The sequence below is a fragment of the Oncorhynchus tshawytscha genome, unplaced genomic scaffold, assembly GCF_018296145.1.
Source record: "Oncorhynchus tshawytscha isolate Ot180627B unplaced genomic scaffold, Otsh_v2.0 Un_scaffold_12398_pilon_pilon, whole genome shotgun sequence".
Lineage (NCBI taxonomy): Eukaryota > Metazoa > Chordata > Actinopteri > Salmoniformes > Salmonidae > Oncorhynchus > Oncorhynchus tshawytscha.
In genome coordinates, this window is record NW_024609456.1 from 39,106 (window position 1) to 64,826 (window position 25,721).

The 25,721-nt window shown below is 42.9% G+C and overlaps 1 protein-coding gene across 1 annotated transcript; it reads right to left on the bottom strand.

Moving 5' to 3' along the window:
• Positions 1-5,040: 5,040 nt before the first annotated feature.
• Positions 5,041-16,010, bottom strand: LOC112248985 (lysine-specific demethylase phf2-like). The gene is made up of 4 exons (XM_042315386.1): positions 15,998-16,010; positions 14,774-14,883; positions 8,292-8,652; positions 5,041-7,058 (listed from the first exon to the last, which is right to left on the bottom strand). The coding sequence occupies exons 1-4, from the start codon at positions 16,008-16,010 to the stop codon at positions 6,970-6,972; spliced, it is 573 nt and encodes a 190-aa protein (XP_042171320.1). The 3' UTR covers positions 5,041-6,969.
• Positions 16,011-25,721: the final 9,711 nt, after the last annotated feature.

The window sequence follows — 25,721 nt, forward strand, 5'->3', positions numbered from 1 at the left end:
TCTATAGAGGTGAACCATCCCAACAGGATACATTACTACAGTATGTTCTATAGAGGTGAACCATCCCAACAGGATACATTACTACATTACTACAGTATGTTCTATAGAGGTGAACCATCCTAACAGGATACATTACTACAGTATGTTCTATAGAGGTGAACCATCCCAACAGGATACATTACTACATTACTACAGTATGTTCTATAGAGGTGAACCTTCCCAACAGGATACATTACTACAGTATGTTCTATAGAGGTGAACCATCCCAACAGGATACATTACTACAGTATGTTCTATAGAGGTGAACCATCCCAACAGGATACATTACTACATTACTACAGTATGTTCTATAGAGGTGAACCATCCCAACAGGATACATTACTACATTACTACAGTATGTTCTATAGAGGTGAACCATCCCAACATGATACATTACTACAGTATGTTCTATAGAGGTGAACCATCCCAACAGGATACATTACTACAGTATGTTCTATAGAGGTGAACCATCCCAACAGGATACATTACTACAGTATGTTCTATAGAGGTGAACCATCCCAACAGGATACATTACTACAGTATGTTCTATAGAGGTGAACCATCCCAACAGGATACATTACTACAGTATGTTCTATAGAGGTGAACCATCCTAACAGGATACATTACTACAGTATGTTCTATAGAGGTGAACCATCCCAACAGGACACATTACTACAGTATGTTCTATAGAGGTGAACCTTCCCAACAGGATACATTACTACAGTATGTTCTATAGAGGTGAACCATCCCAACAGGATACATTACTACAGTATGTTCTATAGAGGTGAACCATCCCAACAGGATACATTACTACATTACTACAGTATGTTCTATAGAGGTGAACCATCCCAACAGGATACATTACTACATTACTACAGTATGTTCTATAGAGGTGAACCATCCCAACAGGATACATTACTACATTACTACAGTATGTTCTATAGAGGTGAACCATCCCAACAGGATACATTACTACAGTATGTTCTATAGAGGTGAACCATCCCAACAGGATACATTACTACAGTATGTTCTATAGAGGTGAACCATCCCAACAGGATACATTACTACAGTGTGTAGTGTATTGTGTAATATGTACTCTGTGAGGGAAGACAGACAGTACAACAGGTATACCAGTGTATCCATTTAATAGGTTGGACATACAAAAATAAACCACGACAAAGCAATACATGTACTGTATTCATGTTCAAATAAAACCTGAAAGAGTTCCGTTGTTCTCATTATCTGATACACTGCTATCAAACAGTACATTAACAAACCTTACGGAAAAATGTTTTTAATAATGACGTTTTATATCAAAATCAAATCGATTGCATGATGGTTTTTCAACATGGATGATAATTCATAATAATTATAATCATATATGTAACGTCTTGACTGATGACGACCGTGATGACAGAGTGAGTTGTGAAAACATAATGACAAAAACAAACAAACAAAACATTATTTAACTGAAGGCACAGTGACGACATGGACAACGTGGTGGGACTAAGTAGGGGGTATTTAATTCACAGGCTGACAAAATATCAAAAAACAAAACTCTTATGAATTGTACAAGTATAAAATAGCGAACAACATGAATAAATTACATTACGGACACGGAGAACCCTTTACAAGGTGCTACTAAAATAATCTGGAACCGTTTGGAACCGGTATTAGAACATAAAACAAGAGATTGGTCCTTGAAACTTAGTTTAATATTTTTGTGGGGTTTTTTCTTCTCAAAGCGTTCTCTCTTGTCTTGAACACAATCATAATAAGTTATCTGTGTGTATGTAGTAATGTAGCTGTGTGTATGTAGTAATGTAGCTGTGTGTATGTAGTAATGTAGCTGTGTGTATGTAGTAATGTAGCTGTGTGTATGTAGTAATGTAGCTGTTTGTATGTAGTAATGTAGCTGTGTGTATGTAGTAATGTAGCTGTGTGTATGTAGTAATGTAATGTAGCTGTGTGTATGTAGTAATGTAGCTGTGTGTATGTAGTAATGTAATGTAGCTGTGTGTATGTAGTAATGTAGCTGTGTGTATGTAGTAATGTAGCTGTGTGTATGTAGTAATGTAGCTGTGTGTATGTAGTAATGTAGCTGTGTGTATGTAGTAATGTAGCGGTGTGTATGTAGTAATGTAGCGGTGTGTATGTAGTAATGTAGCTGTGTGTATGTAGTAATGTAGCTGTGTGTATGTAGTAATATAATGTAGCTGTGTGTATGTAGTAATGTAATGTAGCTGTGTGTATGTAGTAATGTAGCGGTGTGTATGTAGTAATGTAGCGGTGTGTATGTAGTAATGTAGCGGTGTGTATGTAGTAATGTAGCTGTGTGTATGTAGTAATGTAATGTAGCTGTGTGTATGTAGTAATGTAATGTAATGTACAGTACCAGTCAAAAGTTTGGACACACTTACTCATTCAATGGTTTTCCTTTATTTTTACATTGTAGAATAATAGTGAAGACATCAAAATCAGGAAATAACACATATGGAATCATGTAATAACTAAAAAGGTAAGAAATTCCACAAATTAACTTTAAACAAGGCACACCTGTTAACTGAAACGCATTCCAGGTAGCTACCTCTTGAAGCTGGTTGAGAGAATGCCAAGAGTGTGAAAAGTAGTCATCAAGGCAAATGCTGCTTTGAAGAATCTCAAATAAAAAAATGTATATTGATTTGTTTAACACCTTTATGTTTCCGTATGTGTTATTTCATAGTTTTGACATCTTCACTATTAATCTAAAATGTAGAAAATAGTAAAAATAAAGAAAAACCCCAGAATGAGTAGGTGTCCAAATTTTTGATAGGTACTGTATCTGTGTGTATGTAGTAATGTAATGTAGCTGTGTGTATGTAGTAATGTAATGTAGCTGTGTGTATGTAGTAATGTAGCTGTGTGTATGTAGTAATGTAATGTAGCTGTGTGTATGTAGTAATGTAATGTAGCTGTGTGTATGTAGTAATGTAGCTGTGTGTATGTAGTAATGTAATGTAGCTGTGTGTATGTAGTAATGTAATGTAGCTGTGTGTATGTAGTAATGTAGCTGTGTGTATGTAGTAATGTAGCTGTGTGTATGTAGTAATGTAATGTAGCTGTGTGTATGTAGTAATGTAATGTAGCTGTGTGTATGTAGTAATGTAATGTAACTGTGTGTATGTGGTAATGTAATGTAGCTGTGTGTATGTAGTAATGTAATATAGCTGTGTGTATGTGGTAATGTAGCTGTGTGTATGAAGTAATGTAATTTAGCTGTGTTTATGTGGTAATGTAATTTAGCTGTGTGTATGTAGTAATGTAATATAGCTGTGTTTATGTGGTAATGCAATGTAGCTGTGTGTATGTAGTAATGTAATGTAGCTGTGTGTATGTAGTAATGTAGCTGTGTGTATGTAGTAATATAATGTAGCTGTGTGTATGTAGTAATGTAGCTGTGTGTATGTAGTAATATAATGTAGCTGTGTGTATGTAGTAATGTAATGTAGCTGTGTGTATGTAGTAATGTAGCGGTGTGTATGTAGTAATATAATGTAGCTGTGTGTATGTAGTAATGTAATGTAGCTGTGTGTATGTAGTAATGTAGCGGTGTGTATGTAGTAATGTAGCTGTGTGTATGTAGTAATGTAGCTGTGTGTATGTAGTAATGTAGCTGTGTGTATGTAGTAATATAATGTAGCTGTGTGTATGTAGTAATGTAATGTAGCTGTGTGTATGTAGTAATGTAGCAGTGTGTATGTAGTAATGTAGCTGTGTGTATGTAGTAATGTAGCTGTGTGTATGTAGTAATGTAGCTGTGTGTATGTAGTAATATAATGTAGCTGTGTGTATGTAGTAATATAATGTAGCTGTGTGTATGTAGTAATATAATGTAGCTGTGTGTATGTAGTAATGTAGCTGTGTGTATGTAGTAATGTAGCTGTGTGTATGTAGTAATGTAGCTGTGTGTATGTAGTAATGTAATGTAGCTGTGTATGTAGTAATATAATGTAGCTGTGTGTAATGTAGCTGTGTGTAATGTAGCTGTGTGTATGTAGTAATGTAATGTAGCTGTGTGTATGTAGTAATGTAATGTAGCTGTGTGTATGTAGTAATATAATGTAGCTGTGTGTATGTAGTAATGTAATGTAGCTGTGTGTATGTAGTAATATAATGTAGCTGTGTGTATGTAGTAATGTAATGTAGCTGTGTGTATGTAGTAATGTAATGTAGCTGTGTGTATGTAGTAATGTAATGTAGCTGTGTGTATGTAGTAATGTAATGTAGCTGTGTGTATGTAGTAATGTAATGTAGCTGTGTGTATGTAGTAATTTAAGGCCATACAACAATTCATGTTATTTTGTTCTTCAGTTGTTTTCCAGGCAACACCTTAGTCTAATAACAAATAAACAATGTTAAAAACAAACATAAAACAAACATTGGTCTAATCAAATCAAAAAGACTAATGTCTATATATTCACATATATTTTGTTTATAATAAAAAACTAGTAGAAATGTATAATAATGAAATATTAAGGGAGAAAAAAAAGGATACAAAAAGTATTCCTGTAAAAGGCTATGTACAAGCTACATTCTACATACTGTACTGTGAATAACAAGCCATAGAAATGATGCATATTTCAGTGATGAAGGCTATGTTGCTGCCTTAAAGCCTACAGAGGAGTGAAAGTATCCCCATGTAGCCACAGTGAGAGAGCTGGATGAGGCCTATCATCATAGAACACATGGGATTTACAGCATCTTCAGGAGCCCATGATTAGTGTTTCAATAAGGATCCTCCTTTAGAGAGTTAGATATGGGCCCTGGTCTAAAGTTGGCCACCACATAGGGAATAGGGCCCTGGTCTAAAGTAGTGCACTATATAGGGAATAGGGTGCCATTTGGGATAGAGAGTTTCAATTGACTGGCAATACAGTCAATGTTAGATTATGGAATATTGATATGGAAATACCAAATAAATCCTTATTAAATAATGCATGACAATAATACCACATTATATCCCTTTAAGGATCATTTACTGTGACTGTCAGCTGTGGTAATATACTGTTTGTACTAATTTAGAACAATATATTACACATTTGGTTATTTGTTTTACAGTCTTTAAAGTAGCTAATTCATACGGTCTATAATCACAATATCTGTCTTAAGAAAGTCTTGAAACGGAAGTAATGGCACATTGTGAAATAACGTTGAGATGTTTGTTTGGGTGTGAAAATATTAGTTCAAAGATGGACACCATTCCTTATTGTGTTTCTTTAACCGTTCAGAGAACGACCAGAGAAATCAGGTTGAACACTGGAACCATCATCATATTGACATATCTGACATCTGAAATTCCCTTCGCAAGTTGTTTTATTAAGTGCCTTGTTGGCTTTCCTTTCCACGTCTATGACATGAAACAGTATATTAGGACAATAAATATATCGTAACTGATAGTGCTTAGCAAACAAAGGAATAGCGTGGAGGTGAGTGTATCTAGTGAAGGTCTGGGTTTAGCGTGGAGGTGAGTGTATCTAGTGAAGGTCTGGGTTTAGCGTGGAGGTGAGTGTATCTAGTGAAGGTCTGGGTTTAGCGTGGAGGTGAGTGTATCTAGTGAAGGTCTGGGTTTAGCGTGGAGGTGAGTGTATCTAGTGAAGGTCTGGGTTTAGCGTGGAGGTGAGTGTATCTAGTGAAGGTCTGGGTTTAGCGTGGAGGTGAGTGTATCTAGTGAAGGTCTGGGTTTAGCGTGGAGGTGAGTGTATCTAGTGAAGGTCTGGGTTTAGCGTGGAGGTGAGTGTATCTAGTGAAGGTCTGGGTTTAGCGTGGAGGTGAGTGTATCTAGTGAAGGTCTGGGTTTAGCGTGGAGGTGAGTGTATCTAGTGAAGGTCTGGGTTTAGCGTGGAGGTGAGTGTATCTAGTGAAGGTCTGGGTTTAGCGTGGAGGTGAGTGTATCTAGTGAAGGTCTGGGTTTAGCGTGGAGGTGAGTGTATCTAGTGAAGGTCTGGGTTTAGCGTGGAGGTGAGTGTATCTAGTGAAGGTCTGGCTTTAGCGTGGAGGTGAGTGTATCTAGTGAAGGTCTGGGTTTAGCGTGGAGGTGAGTGTATCTAGTGAAGGTCTGGGTTTAGCGTGGAGGTGAGTGTATCTAGTGAAGGTCTGGGTTTAGCGTGGAGGTGAGTGTATCTAGTGAAGGTCTGGGTTTAGCGTGGAGGTGAGTGTATCTAGTGAAGGTCTGGGTTTAGCGTGGAGGTGAGTGTATCTAGTGAAGGTCTGGGTTTAGCGTGGAGGTGAGTGTATCTAGTGAAGGTCTGGGTTTAGCGTGGAGGTGAGTGTATCTAGTGAAGGTCTGGGTTTAGCGTGGAGAAACCCAGTCTGTGCTAACATTCCACTCCTCGTCGCCTAACATGTCTGGGGGTGGAATGTTAGCACAAACAGACCGTATTTCAGGCTAAGTCTGGTCTGGGGAGGATAGAAAGCAACAATTATTTCTTAAATTCTAAAACAAATATTGCAAGGTTAATGATAAACCCCATCGAAATGGTAGGAATGAATTCTCTATAAACTATCTTTAACCCATCCAACTGAATACACGGAAGGGATACTTTCAGGGTCCTGGATGAACTTCTTGGTCGCGTCCCAAACGGCAGCCTATTCCCTTTGTAGCGCACTACTTTTGACCAGGGCACTATAGAGGGAATAGGCTGCAGCCCTAGTTTAACGCATAGCATAGCGACCCCCTGATAAACTGACTGTAGTAAAATGACACATTTTTCTTAAAAAAATATTTCTAGCAATTATTCTGTACACTTTTAAGTATAGGCAAAACCAATGTTGACTGTTTCAGTCTGTCTGTTAGCCCAGCACCAATCAAAGGAAAGGAGATGGAGCCAGTTCATATGCTAAGAGTACTGCAGGAGCCAATGGCAATGCTCCGTAGCGAGTCACTTCCTGTTACAGGAGGAGCTTCCCGTTGCGGTGGATCTTGAGGATCTTTCCTAGTCTCTGTTTGGCCGTTGCCATGCCTTTCTTTAGCCGCTTCGCTGAGGGGCACATAGAGGCAGAAAGCAGAAAGAGGAATTCAACAGTGACTATCTCTAAGATTATTTAGTACAATGTGGATGTGAAAATGAGGGCACAAGTATAAATATAGTAAGGAAACCAGTGTATATAATATGATTAGAAGTATATATAATAGGGGTACCAGGATATATAACAGGGACACCAGGGTATATTATTGGGCAACCAGGATATATAATAGGGGCACCAGGATATATAATAGGGGCACCAGGATATATAACAGGGGCACCAGTGCATATAATAGGGGCACCAGGATATATAATAGGGGCACCGGTGTATATAACAGGGGCACCAGGATATATAACAGGGGCACCAGTGCATATAATAGGGGCACCAGTGTATATAACAGGGGCACCAGTGTATATAATAGGGGCACCAGTGTATATAACAGGGGCACCAGTGTATATAATAGGGGCACCAGTGTATATAACAGGGGCACCAGTGTATATAACAGGGGCACCAGTGTATATAATAGGGGCACCAGTGTATATAATAGGGGCACCAGTGTATATAATAGGGGCACCAGTGTATATAATAGGGGCACCAGTGTATATAATAGGGGCACCAGTGTATATAATAGGGGCACCAGTGTATATAATAGGGGCACCAGTGTATATAATAGGGGCACCAGTGTATATAATAGGGGCACCAGTGTATATAACAGGGGCACCAGTGTATATAACAGGGGCACCAGTGTATATAATAGGGGCACCAGTGTATATAATAGGGGCACCAGTGTATATAATAGGGGCACCAGTGTATATAACAGGGGCACCAGTGTATATAATAGGGGCACCAGTGTATATAATAGGGGCACCAGTGTATATAACAGGGGCACCAGTGTATATAACAGGGGCACCAGTGTATATAACAGGGGCACCAGTGTATATAATAGGGGCACCAGTGTATATAATAGGGGCACCAGTGTATATAATAGGGGCACCAGTGTATATAATAGGGGCACCAGTGTATATAATAGGGGCACCAGTGTATATAATAGGGGCACCAGTGTATATAACAGGGGCACCAGTGTATATATGTGAATCGTCCCCGGTCTATCCAGCTAGACGGACCATTTAGTATCAATGGAAAGCAACAGTTAATCTTGTTAGTGGTGAGGCTCTTTACTGAACGATACACCACAGCAACCAACAGTATAGAATGTCTGGTATTTCCCTGTCGATGAAATCACTTACCTTCGCCCTTTGCGTCACCCTTTCCTGCTCCACCTGCTCCTCCTGCGGCTCCTCGCTCCCCCTTGGCTGTGTTGTTGTTGTTATTGTTGTGAGATGATGAAAATGTGGAGGGTCGTCTCTGTGTAAGGAAGACTCCAGGGGCCATGGGTTGGGGCCCCCCAGCCTGCTTCCCTCCTGCCCCAGAGGAGTATTCATGGTCGGTCTGACCAGGCTCGGAGTCCCGGCCCGCGTCTGGTTCTGGAGAACTGCTGTCCCTACTCAACTTCCTCACTGGCTCCTCCTCTTCCTCCTCCTCTCTCAAAACAGCAGGGGGCTTCTTTTTTGTGCTCTTCTGCTTTTTCTTGGTCTTCTGCTGCTCCTTCTGGAAGAAACAAATATTAACACAGAACCCCCGAGCCCTGACCCTGAGGTGATGACTAGAGGAATATAACCCTGAGGTGATGACTAGAGGAATATAACCCTGAGGTGATGACTAGAGGAATATAACCCTGAGGTGATGACTAGAGAGACATAACCCTGAGGTGATGACTAGAGGAACATAACCCTGAGGTGATGACTAGAGGGACATAACCCTGAGGTGATGACTAGAGGAACATAACCCTGAGGTGATGACTAGAGGAATATAACCCTGAGGTGATGACTAGAGGAATATAACCCTGAGGTGATGACTAGAGGAATATAACCCTGAGGTGATGACTAGAGGAATATAACCCTGAGGTGATGACTAGAGGAATATAACCCTGAGGTGATGACTAGAGGAATATAACCCTGAGGTGATGACTAGAGGGACATAACCCTGAGGTGATGACTAGAGGAATATAACCCTGAGGTGATGACTAGAGGGACATAACCCTGAGGTGATGACTAGAGGAATATAACCCTGAGGTGATGACTAGAGGAATATAACCCTGAGGTGATGACTAGAGGAATATAACCCTGAGGTGATGACTAGAGGAACATGACCCTGAGGTGATGACTAGAGGGACATAACCCTGAGGTGATGACTAGAGGAACATAACCCTGAGGTGATGACTAGAGGGACATAACCCTGAGGTGATGACTAGAGGGACATAACCCTGAGGTGATGACTAGAGGGACATAACCCTGAGGTGATGACTAGAGGAACATAACCCTGAGGTGATGACTAGAGGAACATAACCCTGAGGTGATGACTAGAGGGACATAACCCTGAGGTGATGACTAGAGGAACATAACCCTGAGGTGATGACTAGAGGGACATAACCCTGAGGTGATGACTAGAGGAATATAACCCTGAGGTGATGACTAGAGGGACATAACCCTGAGGTGATGACTAGAGGAACATAACCCTGAGGTGATGACTAGAGGAATATAACCCTGAGGTGATGACTAGAGGAACATGACCCTGAGGTGATGACTAGAGGGACATAACCCTGAGGTGATGACTAGAGGAACATAACCCTGAGGTGATGACTAGAGGGACATAACCCTGAGGTGATGACTAGAGGGACATAACCCTGAGGTGATGACTAGAGGGACATAACCCTGAGGTGATGACTAGAGGAACATAACCCTGAGGTGATGACTAGAGGAACATAACCCTGAGGTGATGACTAGAGGGACATAACCCTGAGGTGATGACTAGAGGAACATAACCCTGAGGTGATGACTAGAGGGACATAACCCTGAGGTGATGACTAGAGGAATATAACCCTGAGGTGATGACTAGAGGGACATAACCCTGAGGTGATGACTAGAGGAACATAACCCTGAGGTGATGACTAGAGGACATAACCCTGAGGTGATGACTAGAGGGACATAACCCTGAGGTGATGACTAGAGGAACATAACCCTGAGGTGATGACTAGAGGAACATAACCCTGAGGTGATGACTAGAGGGACATAACCCTGAGGTGATGACTAGAGGAATATAACCCTGAGGTGATGACTAGAGGGACATAACCCTGAGGTGATGACTAGAGGAACATAACCCTGAGGTGATGACTAGAGGGACATAACCCTGAGGTGATGACTAGAGGGACATAACCCTGAGGTGATGACTAGAGGGACATAACCCTGAGGTGATGACTAGAGGAACATAACCCTGAGGTGATGACTAGAGGGACATAACCCTGAGGTGATGACTAGAGGAACATAACCTTGAGGTGATGACTAGAGGGACATAACCCTGAGGTGATGACTAGAGGAATATAACCCTGAGGTGATGACTAGAGGGACATAACCCTGAGGTGATGACTAGAGGAATATAACCCTGAGGTGATGACTAGAGGGACATAACCCTGAGGTGATGACTAGAGGGACATAACCCTGAGGTGATGACTAGAGGGACATAACCCTGAGGTGATGACTAGAGGAATATAACCCTGAGGTGATGACTAGAGGAACATAACCCTGAGGTGATGACTAGAGGAATATAACCCTGAGGTGATGACTAGAGGGACATAACCCTGAGGTGATGACTAGAGGACATAACCCTGAGGTGATGACTAGAGGGACATAACCCTGAGGTGATGACTAGAGGAACATAACCCTGAGGTGATGACTAGAGGGACATAACCCTGAGGTGATGACTAGAGGAATATAACCCTGAGGTGATGACTAGAGGAACATAACCCTGAGGTGATGACTAGAGGAATATAACCCTGAGGTGATGACTAGAGGAACATAACCCTGAGGTGATGACTAGAGGGACATAACCCTGAGGTGATGACTAGAGGGACATAACCCTGAGGTGATGACTAGAGGACATAACCCTGAGGTGATGACTAGAGGGACATAACCCTGAGGTGATGACTAGAGGGACATAACCCTGAGGTGATGACTAGAGGAACATAACCCTGAGGTGATGACTAGAGGAACATAACCCTGAGGTGATGACTAGAGGAATATAACCCTGAGGTGATGACTAGAGGAACATAACCCTGAGGTGATGACTAGAGGAATATAACCCTGAGGTGATGACTAGAGGAATATAACCCTGAGGTGATGACTAGAGGGACATAACCCTGAGGTGATGACTAGAGGAACATAACCCTGAGGTGATGACTAGAGGAACATAACCCTGAGGTGATGACTAGAGGAACATAACCCTGAGGTGATGACTAGAGGAATATAACCTGAGGTGATGACTAGAGGAACATAACCCTGAGGTGATGACTAGAGGAATATAACCCTGAGGTGATGACTAGAGGAATATAACCCTGAGGTGATGACTAGAGGAATATAACCCTGAGGTGATGACTAGAGGAATATAACCCTGAGGTGATGACTAGAGGAACATAACCCTGAGGTGATGACTAGAGGAACATAACCCTGAGGTGATGACTAGAGGAATATAACCCTGAGGTGATGACTAGAGGAACATAACCCTGAGGTGATGACTAGAGGAATATAACCCTGAGGTGATGACTAGAGGAATATAACCCTGAGGTGATGACTAGAGGAATATAACCCTGAGGTGATGACTAGAGGAATATAACCCTGAGGTGATGACTAGAGGAATATAACCCTGAGGTGATGACTAGAGGAACATAACCCTGAGGTGATGACTAGAGGAACATAACCCTGAGGTGATGACTAGAGGAATATAACCCTGAGGTGATGACTAGAGGAACATAACCCTGAGGTGATGACTAGAGGAATATAACCCTGAGGTGATGACTAGAGGAATATAACCCTGAGGTGATGACTAGAGGAATATAACCCTGAGGTGATGACTAGAGGAACATAACCCTGAGGTGATGACTAGAGGAACATAACCCTGAGGTGATGACTAGAGGGACATAACCCTGAGGTGATGACTAGAGGGACATAACCCTGAGGTGATGACTAGAGGAACATAACCCTGAGGTGATGACTAGAGGGACATAACCCTGAGGTGATGACTAGAGGAACATAACCCTGAGGTGATGCTGCTCCACCACTGGTGAGTTCCCCCTCAACATCACTCTTCCCAGCTAACCTGGTGAGTTCCCCCACTCAACAGCACACTTCCCAGCTAACCTGGTGAGTTCCCCCTCAATAACACTCTTCCCAGCTAACCTGGTGAGTTCCCCCACTCAACAGCACACTTCCCAGCTAACCTGGTGAGTTCCCCCTCAACAGCACACTTCCCAGCTAACCTGGTGAGTTCCCCCCTCAATAACACTCTTCCCAGCTAACCTGGTGAGTTCCCCCCTCAACAGCACACTTCCCAGCTAACCTGGTGAGTTCCACCCCTCAACAGCACTCTTCCCAGCTAACCTGGTGAGTTCCCCCCTCAATAACACTCTTCCCAGCTAACCTGGTGAGTTCCCCCTCAACAGCACACTTCCCAGCTAACCTGGTGAGTTCCCCCTCAACAGCACACTTCCCAGCTAACCTGGTGAGTTCCCCCTCAACAGCACTCTTCCCAGCAAACCTGGTGAGTTCCCCCTCAACAGCACACTTGCCAGCTAACCTGGTGAGTTCCCCCTCAACAGCACACTTCCCAGCTAACCTGGTGAGTTCCCCCTCAACAGCACACTTCCCAGCTAACCTGGTGAGTTCCCCCCTCAACAGCACACTTCCCAGCTAACCTGGTGAGTTCCCCCTCAATAACACTCTTCCCAGCTAACCTGGTGAGTTCCCCCCTCAACAGCACACTTCCCAGCTAACCTGGTGAGTTCCCCCACTCAACAGCACACTTCCCAGCTAACCTGGTGAGTTCCCCCCTCAACAACACTTTTCCCTACTAACCTGGTGTGTCCCCCCGCCCCGTTAACACTATTCCCTACTAACCTGGTGTCCCCCCGCCCCCCGTCAACACTATTCCCTACTAACCTGGTGTGTGTGTGTGTCCCCGTCAACACTATTCCCTACTAACCTGGTGTCCCCCCTCGTCAACACTATTCCCTACTAACCTGGTGTGTGTGTGTGTCCCCCCGTCAACACTATTCCCTACTAACCTGGTGTGTGTGTGTGTGTCCGTCAACACTATTCCCTACTAACCTGGTGTCCCCCCGTCAACACTATTCCCTACTAACCTGGTGTGTGTGTCCCCCCCCGTCAACACTATTCCCTACTAACCTGGTGTGTGTGTGTCCCCCCGTCAACACGATTGCCTACTAACCTGCTGTGTGTGTGTGTCCCCGTCAACACTATTCCCTACTAACCTGGTGCCCCCGTTAACACTATTCCCTACTAACCTGGTGTGTGTGTCCCACCCCGTCAACACTATTCCCTACTAACCTGGTGCCCCCCCGTCAACACTATTCCCTACTAACCTGGTGTGTGTGTCCCACCCCGTCAACACTATTCCCTACTAACCTGGTGTGTGTGTCCCACCCCGTCAACACTATTCCCTACTAACCTGGTGTGTGTGTCCCACCCCGTCAACACTATTCCCTACTAACCTGGTGCCCCCCCCGTCAACACACTTCCCAGCTAACCTGGTGAGTTCCCCCTCAACAACACTTTTCCCTACTAACCTGGTGTGTCCCCCCACCCCGTTAACACGATTGCCTACTAACCTGGTGTGTGTGTCCGTCCCCGTCAACACTATTCCCTACTAACCCGGTGTGTGTGTCTCCCCGTCAACACTATTCCCTACTAACCTGGTGTGTGTGTCCCCCCCGTCAACACTATTCCCTACTAACCTGGTGTGTGTGTCCCCCCGTCAACACTATTCCCTACTAACCTGGTGTGTGTGTCCCCCCCGTCAACACTATTCCCTACTAACCTGGTGTGTGTGTCCCCCCGTCAACACTATTCCCTACTAACCTGGTGTGTGTGTCCCCCCGTCAACACTATTCCCTACTAACCTGGTGTGTGTGTCCCCCCGTCAACACTATTCCCTACTAACCTGGTGGGTGTGTCCCCCCCCGTCAACACGATTGCCTACTAACCTGGTGTGTGTGTGTGTCCCCGTCAACACTATTCCCTACTAACCTGGTGCCCCCCGTCAACACTATTCCCTACTAACCTGGTGTGTGTGTCCCACCCCGTCAACACTATTCCCTACTAACCTGGTGTGTGTGTCCCACCCCGTCAACACTATTCCCTACTAACCTGGTGGGTGTGTCCCCCCGTCAACACGATTGCCTACTAACCTGGTGTGTGTGTCCGTCCCCGTCAACACTATTCCCTACTAACCTGGTGTGTGTGTGTCCCCGTCAACACTATTCCCTACTAACCTGGTGTGTGTGTGTGTCCCCGTCAACACTATTCCCTACTAACCTGGTGGGTGTGTCCCCCCGTCAACACGATTGCCTACTAACCTGGTGTGTGTGTGTGTCCCTGTCAACACTATTCCCTACTAACCTGGTGTGTGTGTGTGTCCCCGTCAACACTATTCCCTACTAACCTGGTGGGTGTGTCCCCCCGTCAACACGATTGCCTACTAACCTGGTGTGTGTGTGTCCCCGTCAACACTATTCCCTACTAACCTGGTGTGTGTGTGTGTCCCCGTCAACACTATTCCCTACTAACCTGGTGCCCCCCCGTCAACACTATTCCCTACTAACCTGGTGTGTGAGTTTGGCTGCAGCAGCCGCCAGTCCTGTCTCTATGGACGCCACTCGCGCTCCTTCTCTGGCCGGCCTCGCCTGACGAAGCACAGAGGGACCGACACGTGCTGCAACCACAGAGACACCATAACACTCACTTCACAGCTCAGACAATGCATGAATCTATACGGAACAAAATTACTAAACAATTTCAAAGACTACTGAGCTACAGTTCATATAAGGAATTCAGTCAATTGAAATAAATAAATTTGGCCCTAATATATGGATTGGGAATACAAATATGCACCTGTTGGTCACAGATACCTTAAAAATTCAAAAGGCACTTGCAAATCTGAGCTACCTTTGTTGCAGGTGCATTGTAACAGTTGAATAACATGTGAAAAAATAAGAAACCGGCACACTGCTCTGACTTAGTACACTACTAGTATCACTACCAGGGTAGTATGAGGTATACCAGTGGAGGTATACCAGTCCAGGGAGGTATGACATACCAGTGGAGGTATACCAGTGGACTAGTATACCACTCTGGAGGTAGTATCAAACTCCAGGGATGGATGACATACCAGTGGAGGTATACCAGAGGAGGTATACCAAACTCCAGGGATGGATGACATACCAGTGGAGGTATACCAGAGGAGGTATACCAAACTCCAGGGATGGATGACATACCAGTGGAGGTATACCAGTGGAGGTATACCAAACTCCAGGGATGGATGACATACCAGTGGAGGTATACCAGTGGAGGTATACCAAACTCCAGGGATGGATGACATACCAGTGGAGGTATACCAGTGGATGACATACCAGTGGAGGTATACCAGTGGAGGTATACCAGTGGATGACATACCAGTGGAGGTATACCAGTGGATGACATACCAGTGGAGGTATACTCCAGGGATGGATGACATACCAGTGGAGGTATACCAGTGGAGGTATACCAAACTCCAGGGATGGATGACATACCAGTGGAGGTATACCAGTGGAGGTATACCAAACTCCAGGGATGGATGACATACCAGTGGAGGTATACCAGTGGAGGTATACCAAACTCCAGGGATGGATGACATACCAGTGGAGGTATACCAGTGGAGGTATACCAAACTCCAGGGATGGATGACATACCAGTGGATGACATACCAGTGGAGGTATACCAGAGGAGGTGACATACCAGTGGAGGTATACCAGTGGAGGTAGTATCACTACCAGGGATGGATGACATACCAGTGGATGACATACCAGTGGAGGTATACCAGAGGAGGTATACCAGTGGATGACATACCAGTGGAGGTATACCAGTGGAGGTATACCAAACTCCAGGGCTGGATGACATACCAGTGGAGGTATACCAGTGGAGGTATACCAGTGGATGATATACCAGTGGAGGTATACCAGTGGAGGTATACCAGTGGAGGTATACCAGTGGAGGTATACTCAGGGATGGATATACCAGTGGATGACATACCAGTGGAGGTATACCAGAGGAGGTATACCAGTGGATGACATACCAGTGGAGGTATACCAGTGGCGGTATACCAAACTCCAGGGCTGGATGACATACCAGTGGAGGTATACCAGTGGAGGTATACCAGTGGAGATATACCAGTGGAGGTATACCAGTGGAGGTATACCAGTGGAGGTATACCAGTGGAGGTATACCAGTGGAGGTATACCAGTGGAGGTATACCAGTGGAGGTATACCAGTGGAGGTATACCAAACTCCAGGGCTGGATGTCATACCAGTGGATGGAATGGAAAAGGAAAACGCACACTGCTCTTGATAGTATCACTGCTCTGATAGTATCACTACTAGTATCACTACTCTTGATAGTATCACTACTGGATAGTATCACTGCTCTGGATAGTATCACTACTCTGGATAGTATCACTACTAGTATCACTGCTCTGATAGTATCACTGCTCTGGATAGTATCACTGCTCTGATAGTATCACTGCTCTGATAGTATCACTGCTCTGGATAGTATCACTACTCTGATAGTATCACTGCTCTGGATAGTATCACTGCTCTGATAGTATCACTGCTCTGGATAGTATCACTACTCTGGATAGTATCACTGCTCTGGATAGTATCACTGCTCTGGATAGTATCACTACTCTGATAGTATCACTACTAGTATCACTCACTCTGGATAGTATCACTGCTCTGGATAGTATCACTACTAGTAGTCACTGCTCTGATAGTATCACTGCTCTGGATAGTATCACTGCTCTGGATAGTATCACTACTCTGGATAGTATCACTACTCTGGATAGTATCACTGCTCTGGATAGTATCACTGCTCTGGATAGTATCACTACTCTGATAGTATCACTACTCTGGATAGTATCACTACTCTGGATAGTATCACTACTCTGGATAGTATCACTCTGACTAGTATCACTACTCTGGATAGTATCACTGCTCTAGGATAGTATCACTGCTCTGGATAGTATCACTACTCTGGATAGTATCACTGCTCTGGATAGTAGCACTACTCTGGATAGTATCACTACTCTAGTATCACTACTCTGGATAGTATCACTACTCTGGATAGTATCACTACTCTGGATAGTATCACTACTAGTATCACTACTCTGATAGTATCACTACTCTGGATAGTATCACTACTCTGGATAGTATCACTACTCTCTGATAGTATCACTGCTCTGGATAGTATCACTACTCTGATAGTATCACTGCTCTGGATAGTATCACTACTCTGATAGTATCACTACTCGGATAGTATCACTACTCTAGATAGTATCACTGCTCTGGATAGTATCACTACTCTGGATAGTATCACTGCTCTGGATAGTATCACTGCTCTGATAGTATCACTACTCTGGATAGTATCACTGCTCTAGATAGTATCACTACTCTAGATAGTATCACTACTCTGGATAGTATCACTACTCTAGATAGTATCACTGCTCTGGATAGTATCACTACTCTGGATAGTATCACTACTCTGGATAGTATCACTACTCTGATAGTATCACTACTCTGGATAGTATCACTGCTCTGGATAGTATCACTACTCTGGATAGTATCACTACTCTGGATAGTATCACTACTAGTATCACTACTCTGGATAGTATCACTGCTCTGGATAGTATCACTGCTCTGGATAGTATCACTACTCTGGATAGTATCACTACTCTGGATAGTATCACTGCTCTGGATAGTATCACTACTCTGGATAGTATCACTACTCTGGATAGTATCACTAATAGTATCACTACTCTGGATAGTATCACTACTCTGATTAGTAGCACTACTCTGGACAGTAGCACTACTCTGGACAGTAGCACTACTCTGATAGTATCACTACTCTGGACAGTATCACTACTCTGGACAGTATCACTGCTCTGGATAGTATCACTACTCTGGATAGTATCACTACTCTGGATAGTATCACTGCTCTGGATAGTATCACTACTCTGGATAGTATCACTGCTCTAGATAGTATCACTACTCTGATAGGATCACTACTCTAGATAGTATCACTGGTAGTATCACTACTCTGGATAGTATCACTGCTCTGGATAGTATCACTGCTCTGATAGTATCACTACTCTAGATAGTATCACTACTCTTGATAGTATCACTACTCTGGATAGTATCACTACTCTGGATAGTATCACTGCTCTGGATAGTATCACTGCTCTGGATAGTATCACTACTCTGGATAGTATCACTGCTCTGGATAGTATCACTGCTCTGGATAGTATCACTGCTCTGGATAGTATCACTGCTCTGGATAGTATCACTACTCTGGATAGTATCACTACTCTGGATAGTATCACTACTCTGATAGTATCACTGCTCTGGATAGTATCACTACTCTGGATAGTATCACTGCTCTGGATAGTATCACTGTATCACTCTGATAGTATCACTACTCTGGATAGTATCACTACTAGTATCACTACTCTGGATAGTATCACTACTAGTATCACTACTCTGATAGTATCACTGCTCTGGATAGTATCACTACTCTGATAGTATCACTGCTCTGGATAGTATCACTACTCTGGATAGTATCACTGCTCTGATAGTATCACTGCTCTGGATAGTATCACTACTGGATAGTATCACTACTCTGGATAGTATCACTGCTCTGGATAGTATCACTATCACTGCTCTGGATAGTATCACTGCTCTAGTATAGTATCACTGCTCTGGATAGTATCACTACTCTGGATAGTATCACTGCTCTGATAGTATCACTACTCTGGATAGTATCACTGCTCTGGATAGTATCACTACTAGTATCACTATTCTGGATAGTATCACTGCTCTGGATAGTATCACTGCTCTGGATAGTATCACTGCTCTGGATAGTATCAATACTAGTATCACTAATCTGGATAGTATCACTGCTCTGGATAGTATCACTACTCTGGATAGTATCACTACTAGTATCACTGCTCTGGATAGTATCACTACAAGTATCACTGTTCTGGATAGTATCACTACTCTGGATAGTATCACTACTCTGGATAGTATCACTGCTCTGGATAGTATCACTGGATAGTACTCTGGATAGTATCACTGCTCTGGATAGTATCACTGCTCTGGATAGTATCACTACTCTGGATAGTATCACTGCTCTGATAGTATCACTGCTCTGGATAGTATCACTGCTCTGGATAGTATCACTGGATAGTATCACTATAGTATCTGGATAGTATCACTCTGGATAGTATCACTACTCTGGATAGTATCACTGCTCTGGATAGTATCACTGCTCTGATAGTATCACTGCTCTGGATAGTATCACTGCTCTGGATAGTATCACTACTCTGGATAGTATCACTACTGGATAGTATCACTGCTCTGGATAGTATCACTACTCTGGATAGTATCACTGCTCTGGATAGTATCACTACTCTGATAGTATCACTGCTCTGGATAGTATCACTACTCTGGATAGTATCACTACTCTGGATAGTATCACTGCTCTGGATAGTATCACTACTGGATAGTATCACTGCTCTGGATAGTATCACTACTCTGGATAGTATCACTGCTCTGGATAGTATCACTACTCTGGATAGTATCACTGCTCTGGATAGTATCACTGCTCTGATAGTATCACTGCTCTGGATAGTATCACTACTCTGGATAGTATCACTACTGATAGTATCACTGCTCTGGATAGTATCACTGCTCTGGATAGTATCACTGCTCTGGATAGTATCACTACTCTGGATAGTATCACTACTCTGGATAGTATCACTACTAGTATCACTGCTCTGGATAGTATCACTGCTCTGGATAGTATCACACTCTGGATAGTATCACTGCTCTGGATAGTATCACTACTCTGGATAGTATCACTACTCTGGATAGTATCACTACTCTGGATAGTATCACTGCTCTGGATAGTATCACTACTCTGGATAGTATCACTGCTCTGATAGTATCACTGCTCTGGATAGTAGTATCAGTATCACTCTGGATAGTATATCACTACTCTGGATAGTATCACTACTCTGGATAGTATCACTACTCTGGATAGTATCACTGCTCTGGATGGTATCACTGCTCTGGATAGTATCAGTGCTATTATCACTACTCTGGATAGTAGCACTACTCTGGATAGTATCACTGCTAGTATCACTACTCTGGATAGTAGCACTGCTCTGGATAGTATCACTACTCTGGATAGTATCACTGCTAGTATCACTACTCTGGATAGTATCACTGCTCTTGATAGTATCACTACTAGTATCACTACTCTGGATAGTATCACTACTCTGGATAGTATCACTGCTCTGGATAGTATCACTACTAGTATCACTACTCTGGATAGTATCACTGCTCTGATAGTATCACTACTAGTATCACTGCTCTGGATAGTATCACTACTCTGGATAGTATCACTACTCTGGATAGTATCACTGCTCTGGATAGTATCACTAGTATCACTGCTCTGGATAGTATCACTACTCTGGATAGTATCACTGCTAGTATCACTGATAGTATCACTACTCTGGATAGTATCACTGCTCTGGATAGTATCACTACTCTGGATAGTATCACTACTCTGATAGTATCACTGCTCTGGATAGTATCACTGCTCTGGATAGTATCACTGCTCTGATAGTATCACTGTTCTGGATAGTATCACTGTTCTGGATAGTATCACTACTCTGGATAGTATCACTGCTCTGGATAGTATCACTACTAGTATCACTACTCTGGATAGTATATCTTCTCTGGATAGTATCACTACTCTGGATAGTATCACTATTCTGGATAGTATCACTACTAGTATCACTGCTCTGGATAGTATCACTAATCTGGATAGTATCACTACTCTGGATAGTATCACTCCTCTGGATAGTATCACTACTAGTATCACTACTCTGGATAGTATCACTACTCTGGATAGTATCACTGCTCTGATAGTATCACTACTCTGGATAGTATCACTACTCTGGATAGTATCAATCTGGATAGTATCACTACTCTGGATAGTATCACTACTCTGGATAGTATCACTGCTCTGATAGTATCACTACTCTGGATAGTATCACTGCTCTGGATAGTATCACTACTCTGGATAGTATCACTGCTCTGGATAGTATCACTACTCTGGATAGTATCACTGCTCTGGATAGTATCACTGCTCTGATAGTATCACTGCTCTGGATAGTATCACTGCTCTGGATAGTATCACTACTCTGGATAGTATCACTGCTCTGGATAGTATCACTGCTCTGGATAGTATCACTACTCTGGATAGTATCACTACTCTGGATAGTATCACTACTAGTATCACTACTCTGGATAGTATCACTACTCTGGATAGTATCACTGCTAGTATCACTACTCTGGATAGTATCACTACTCTGGATAGTATCACTACTCTGGATAGTATCACTACTCTGGATAGTATCACTGCTCTGGATAGTATCACTGCTCTGGATAGTATCACTGCTCTGGATAGTATCACTGCTCTGGATAGTATCACTACTCTGGATAGTATCACTACTCTGGATAGTATCACTCTGGATAGTATCTGGATAGTATCACTACTAGTATCACTGCTCTGATAGTATCACTGCTCTGGATAGTATCACTACTCTGGATAGTATCACTGCTCTGGATAGTATCACTACTCTGATAGTATCACTACTCTGGATAGTATCACTACTCTGGATAGTATCACTACTCTGGATAGTATCACTGCTCTGGATAGTATCACTACTCTGGATAGTATCACTCTGGATAGTATCTGGATAGTATCACTACTCTGGATAGTATCACTGCTCTGGATAGTATCACTGCTCTGGATAGTATCACTGCTCTGGATAGTATCACTACTCTGGATAGTATCACTACTCTGGATAGTATCACTACTCTGGATAGTATCACTACTCTGGATAGTATCACTGCTCTGGATAGTATCACTGCTCTGGATAGTATCACTGCTCTGGATAGTATCACTACTCTGGATCTGGATAGTATCACTACTCTGATAGTATCACTGCTCTGGATAGTATCACTGCTCTGGATAGTATCACTGGATAGTATCACTACTCTGGATAGTATCACTGCTCTGGATAGTATCACTACTCTGGACTAGTATCACTGCTCTGGATAGTATCACTGCTCTGGATAGTATCACTGCTCTGGATAGTATCACTACTCTGGATAGTATCACTGCTCTGGATAGTATCACTGCTCTGGATAGTATCACTACTCTGGATAGTATCACTGCTCTGGATAGTATCACTGCTCTGGATAGTATCACTGCTCTGGATAGTATCACTGCTCTGATAGTATCACTACTCTGGATAGTATCACTGCTCTGGATAGTATCACTGCTCTGATAGTATCACTACTCTGGATAGTATCACTGCTCTGGATAGTATCACTATCACTCTGGATAGTATCACTACTGGATAGTATCACTAGTATCACTGCTCTGGATAGTATCACTACTCTGGATAGTATCACTGCTCTGGATAGTATCACTGCTCTGATAGTATCACTGCTCTGGATAGTATCACTGCTCTGGATAGTATCACTGCTCTGGATAGTATCATCTAGTATCACTGCTCTGGATAGTATCACTACTCTGGATAGTATCACTACTCTGGATAGTATCACTGCTCTGGATAGTATCACTGCTCTGGATAGTATCACTGCTCTGGATAGTATCACTACTCTGGATAGTATCACTACTCTGGATAGTATCACTGCTCTGGATAGTATCACTACTAGTATCACTGCTCTGGATAGTATCACACTCTGGATAGTATCACTGCTCTGGATAGTATCACTACTCTGGATAGTATCACTGCTCTGGATAGTATCACTGCTCTGGATAGTATCACTGCTCTAGTATCTCTGGATAGTATCACTGCTCTGGATAGTATCACTACTCTGGATAGTATACTCTGGATAGTATCACTACTAGTATCACTGCTCTGGATAGTATCACTGCTCTGGATAGTATCACTGCTCTGGATAGTATCACTACTCTGGATAGTATCACTGCTCTGGATAGTATCACTACTCTGGATAGTATCACTACTCTGGATAGTATCACTGCTCTGATAGTATCACTGCTCTGGATAGTATCACTACTCTGGATAGTATCACTACTCTGATAGTATCACTGCTCTGGATAGTATCACTGCTCTGGATAGTATCACTGCTCTGGATAGTATCACTGCTCTAGTATCACTGCTCTGGATAGTATCACTGGATAGTATCACTGCTCTGGATAGTATCACTACTCACTCTGGATAGTATCACTACTCTGGATAGTATCACTACTCTGGATAGTATCACTGCTCTGGATAGTATCACTGCTCTGATAGTATCACTGCTCTGGATAGTATCACTGCTCTGGATAGTATCACTGCTCTGGATAGTATCACTGCTCTGGATAGTATCACTGCTCTGGATAGTATCACTACTCTGGATAGTATCACTACTCTGGATAGTATCACTGCTCTGGATAGTATCACTACTAGTATCACTGCTCTGGATAGTATCACTACTCTGGATAGTATCACTACTCTGGATAGTATCACTGCTCTGATAGTATCACTATAGTATCACTGCTCTGGATAGTATCACTATCTGATAGTATCACTGCTCTGGATAGTATCACTGCTCTGGATAGTATCACTGCTCTGGATAGTATCACTACTCTGGATAGTATCACTGCTCTGGATAGTATCACTACTCTGGATAGTATCACTGCTCTGGATAGTATCACTGCTCTGGATAGTATCACTGCTCTGGATAGTATCATAGTATCACTCTGGATAGTATCACTACTCTGGATAGTATCACCGCTCTCGATAGTGTCACTGCTCTGGATAGTATCACTGCTCTGGATAGTATCACTGCTCTGGATAGTATCACTACTCTGGATAGTATCACTGCTCTGGATAGTATCACTGCTCTGGATAGTATCACTGCTAGTATCACTACTCTGGATAGTATCACTGCTCTGGATAGTATCACTACTCTGATAGTATCACTGCTCTGATAGTATCACTGCTCTTGATAGTATCACTCTGGATAGTATCACTGCTCTGGATAGTATCACTACTCTGGATAGTATCACTACTCTGGATAGTATCACTGCTCTGGATAGTATCACTGCTCTGGATAGTATCACTGCTCTGGATAGTATCACTACTCTGGATAGTATCACTACTCTGGATAGTATCACTACTCTGGATAGTATCACTACTCTGGATAGTATCACTACTCTGGATAGTATCACTACTCTGGATAGTATCACTGCTCTGGATAGTATCACTACTCTGGATAGTATCACTACTCTGGATAGTATCACTACTCTGGATAGTATCACTGCTCTGGATAGTATCACTACTCTGGATAGTATCACTGCTCTGGATAGTATCACTGCTCTGGATAGTATCACTACTCTGGATAGTATCACTACTCTGGATAGTATCACTGCTCTGGATAGTATCACTACTCTGGATAGTATCACTGCTCTGGATAGTATCACTACTCTGGATAGTATCACTACTAGTATCACTACTCTGGATAGTATCACTACTCTGGATAGTATCACTACTAGTATCACTGCTCTGGATAGTATCACTACTCTGATGGTATCACTGCTCTGATAGTATCACTGTTCTGGATAGTATCACTGCTCTTGATAGTATCACTGCTCTGGATAGTATCACTGCTCTGGATAGTATCACTAGTATCACTCTCTGGATAGTATCACTGCTCTGGATAGTATCACTACTCTGGATAGTATCACTGCTCTGGATAGTATCACTAGCTCTGGATAGTATCACTACTCTGGATAGTATCACTACTCTGGATAGTATCACTGCTCTGGATAGTATCACTACTGGATAGTATCACTGCTCTGGATAGTATCACTGCTCTGGATAGTATCACTGCTCTGATAGTATCACTGCTCTGGATAGTATCACTGCTCTGGATAGTATCACTACTCTGGATAGTATCACTGCTCTGGATAGTATCACTACTCTGATAGTATCACTGCTCTGGATAGTATCACTACTCTGGATAGTATCACTGCTCTGATAGACTACTCTGGATAGTATCACTGCTCTGGATAGTATCACTACTCTGGATAGTATCACTACTCTGGATAGTATCACTGGATAGTATCACTGTATCACTCTGGATAGTATCACTGCTCTGGATAGTATCACTGCTCTGGATAGTATCACTACTCTGGATAGTATCACTGCTCTGGATAGTATCACTACTAGTATCACTGCTCTGGATAGTATCACTACTCTGGATAGTATCACTGCTCTGGATAGTATCACTACTCTGGATAGTATCACTGCTCTGATAGTATCACTACTCTGGATAGTATCACTACTCTGGATAGTATCACTACTCTGGATAGTATCACTGCTCTGGATAGTATCACTGCTCTGGATAGTATCACTG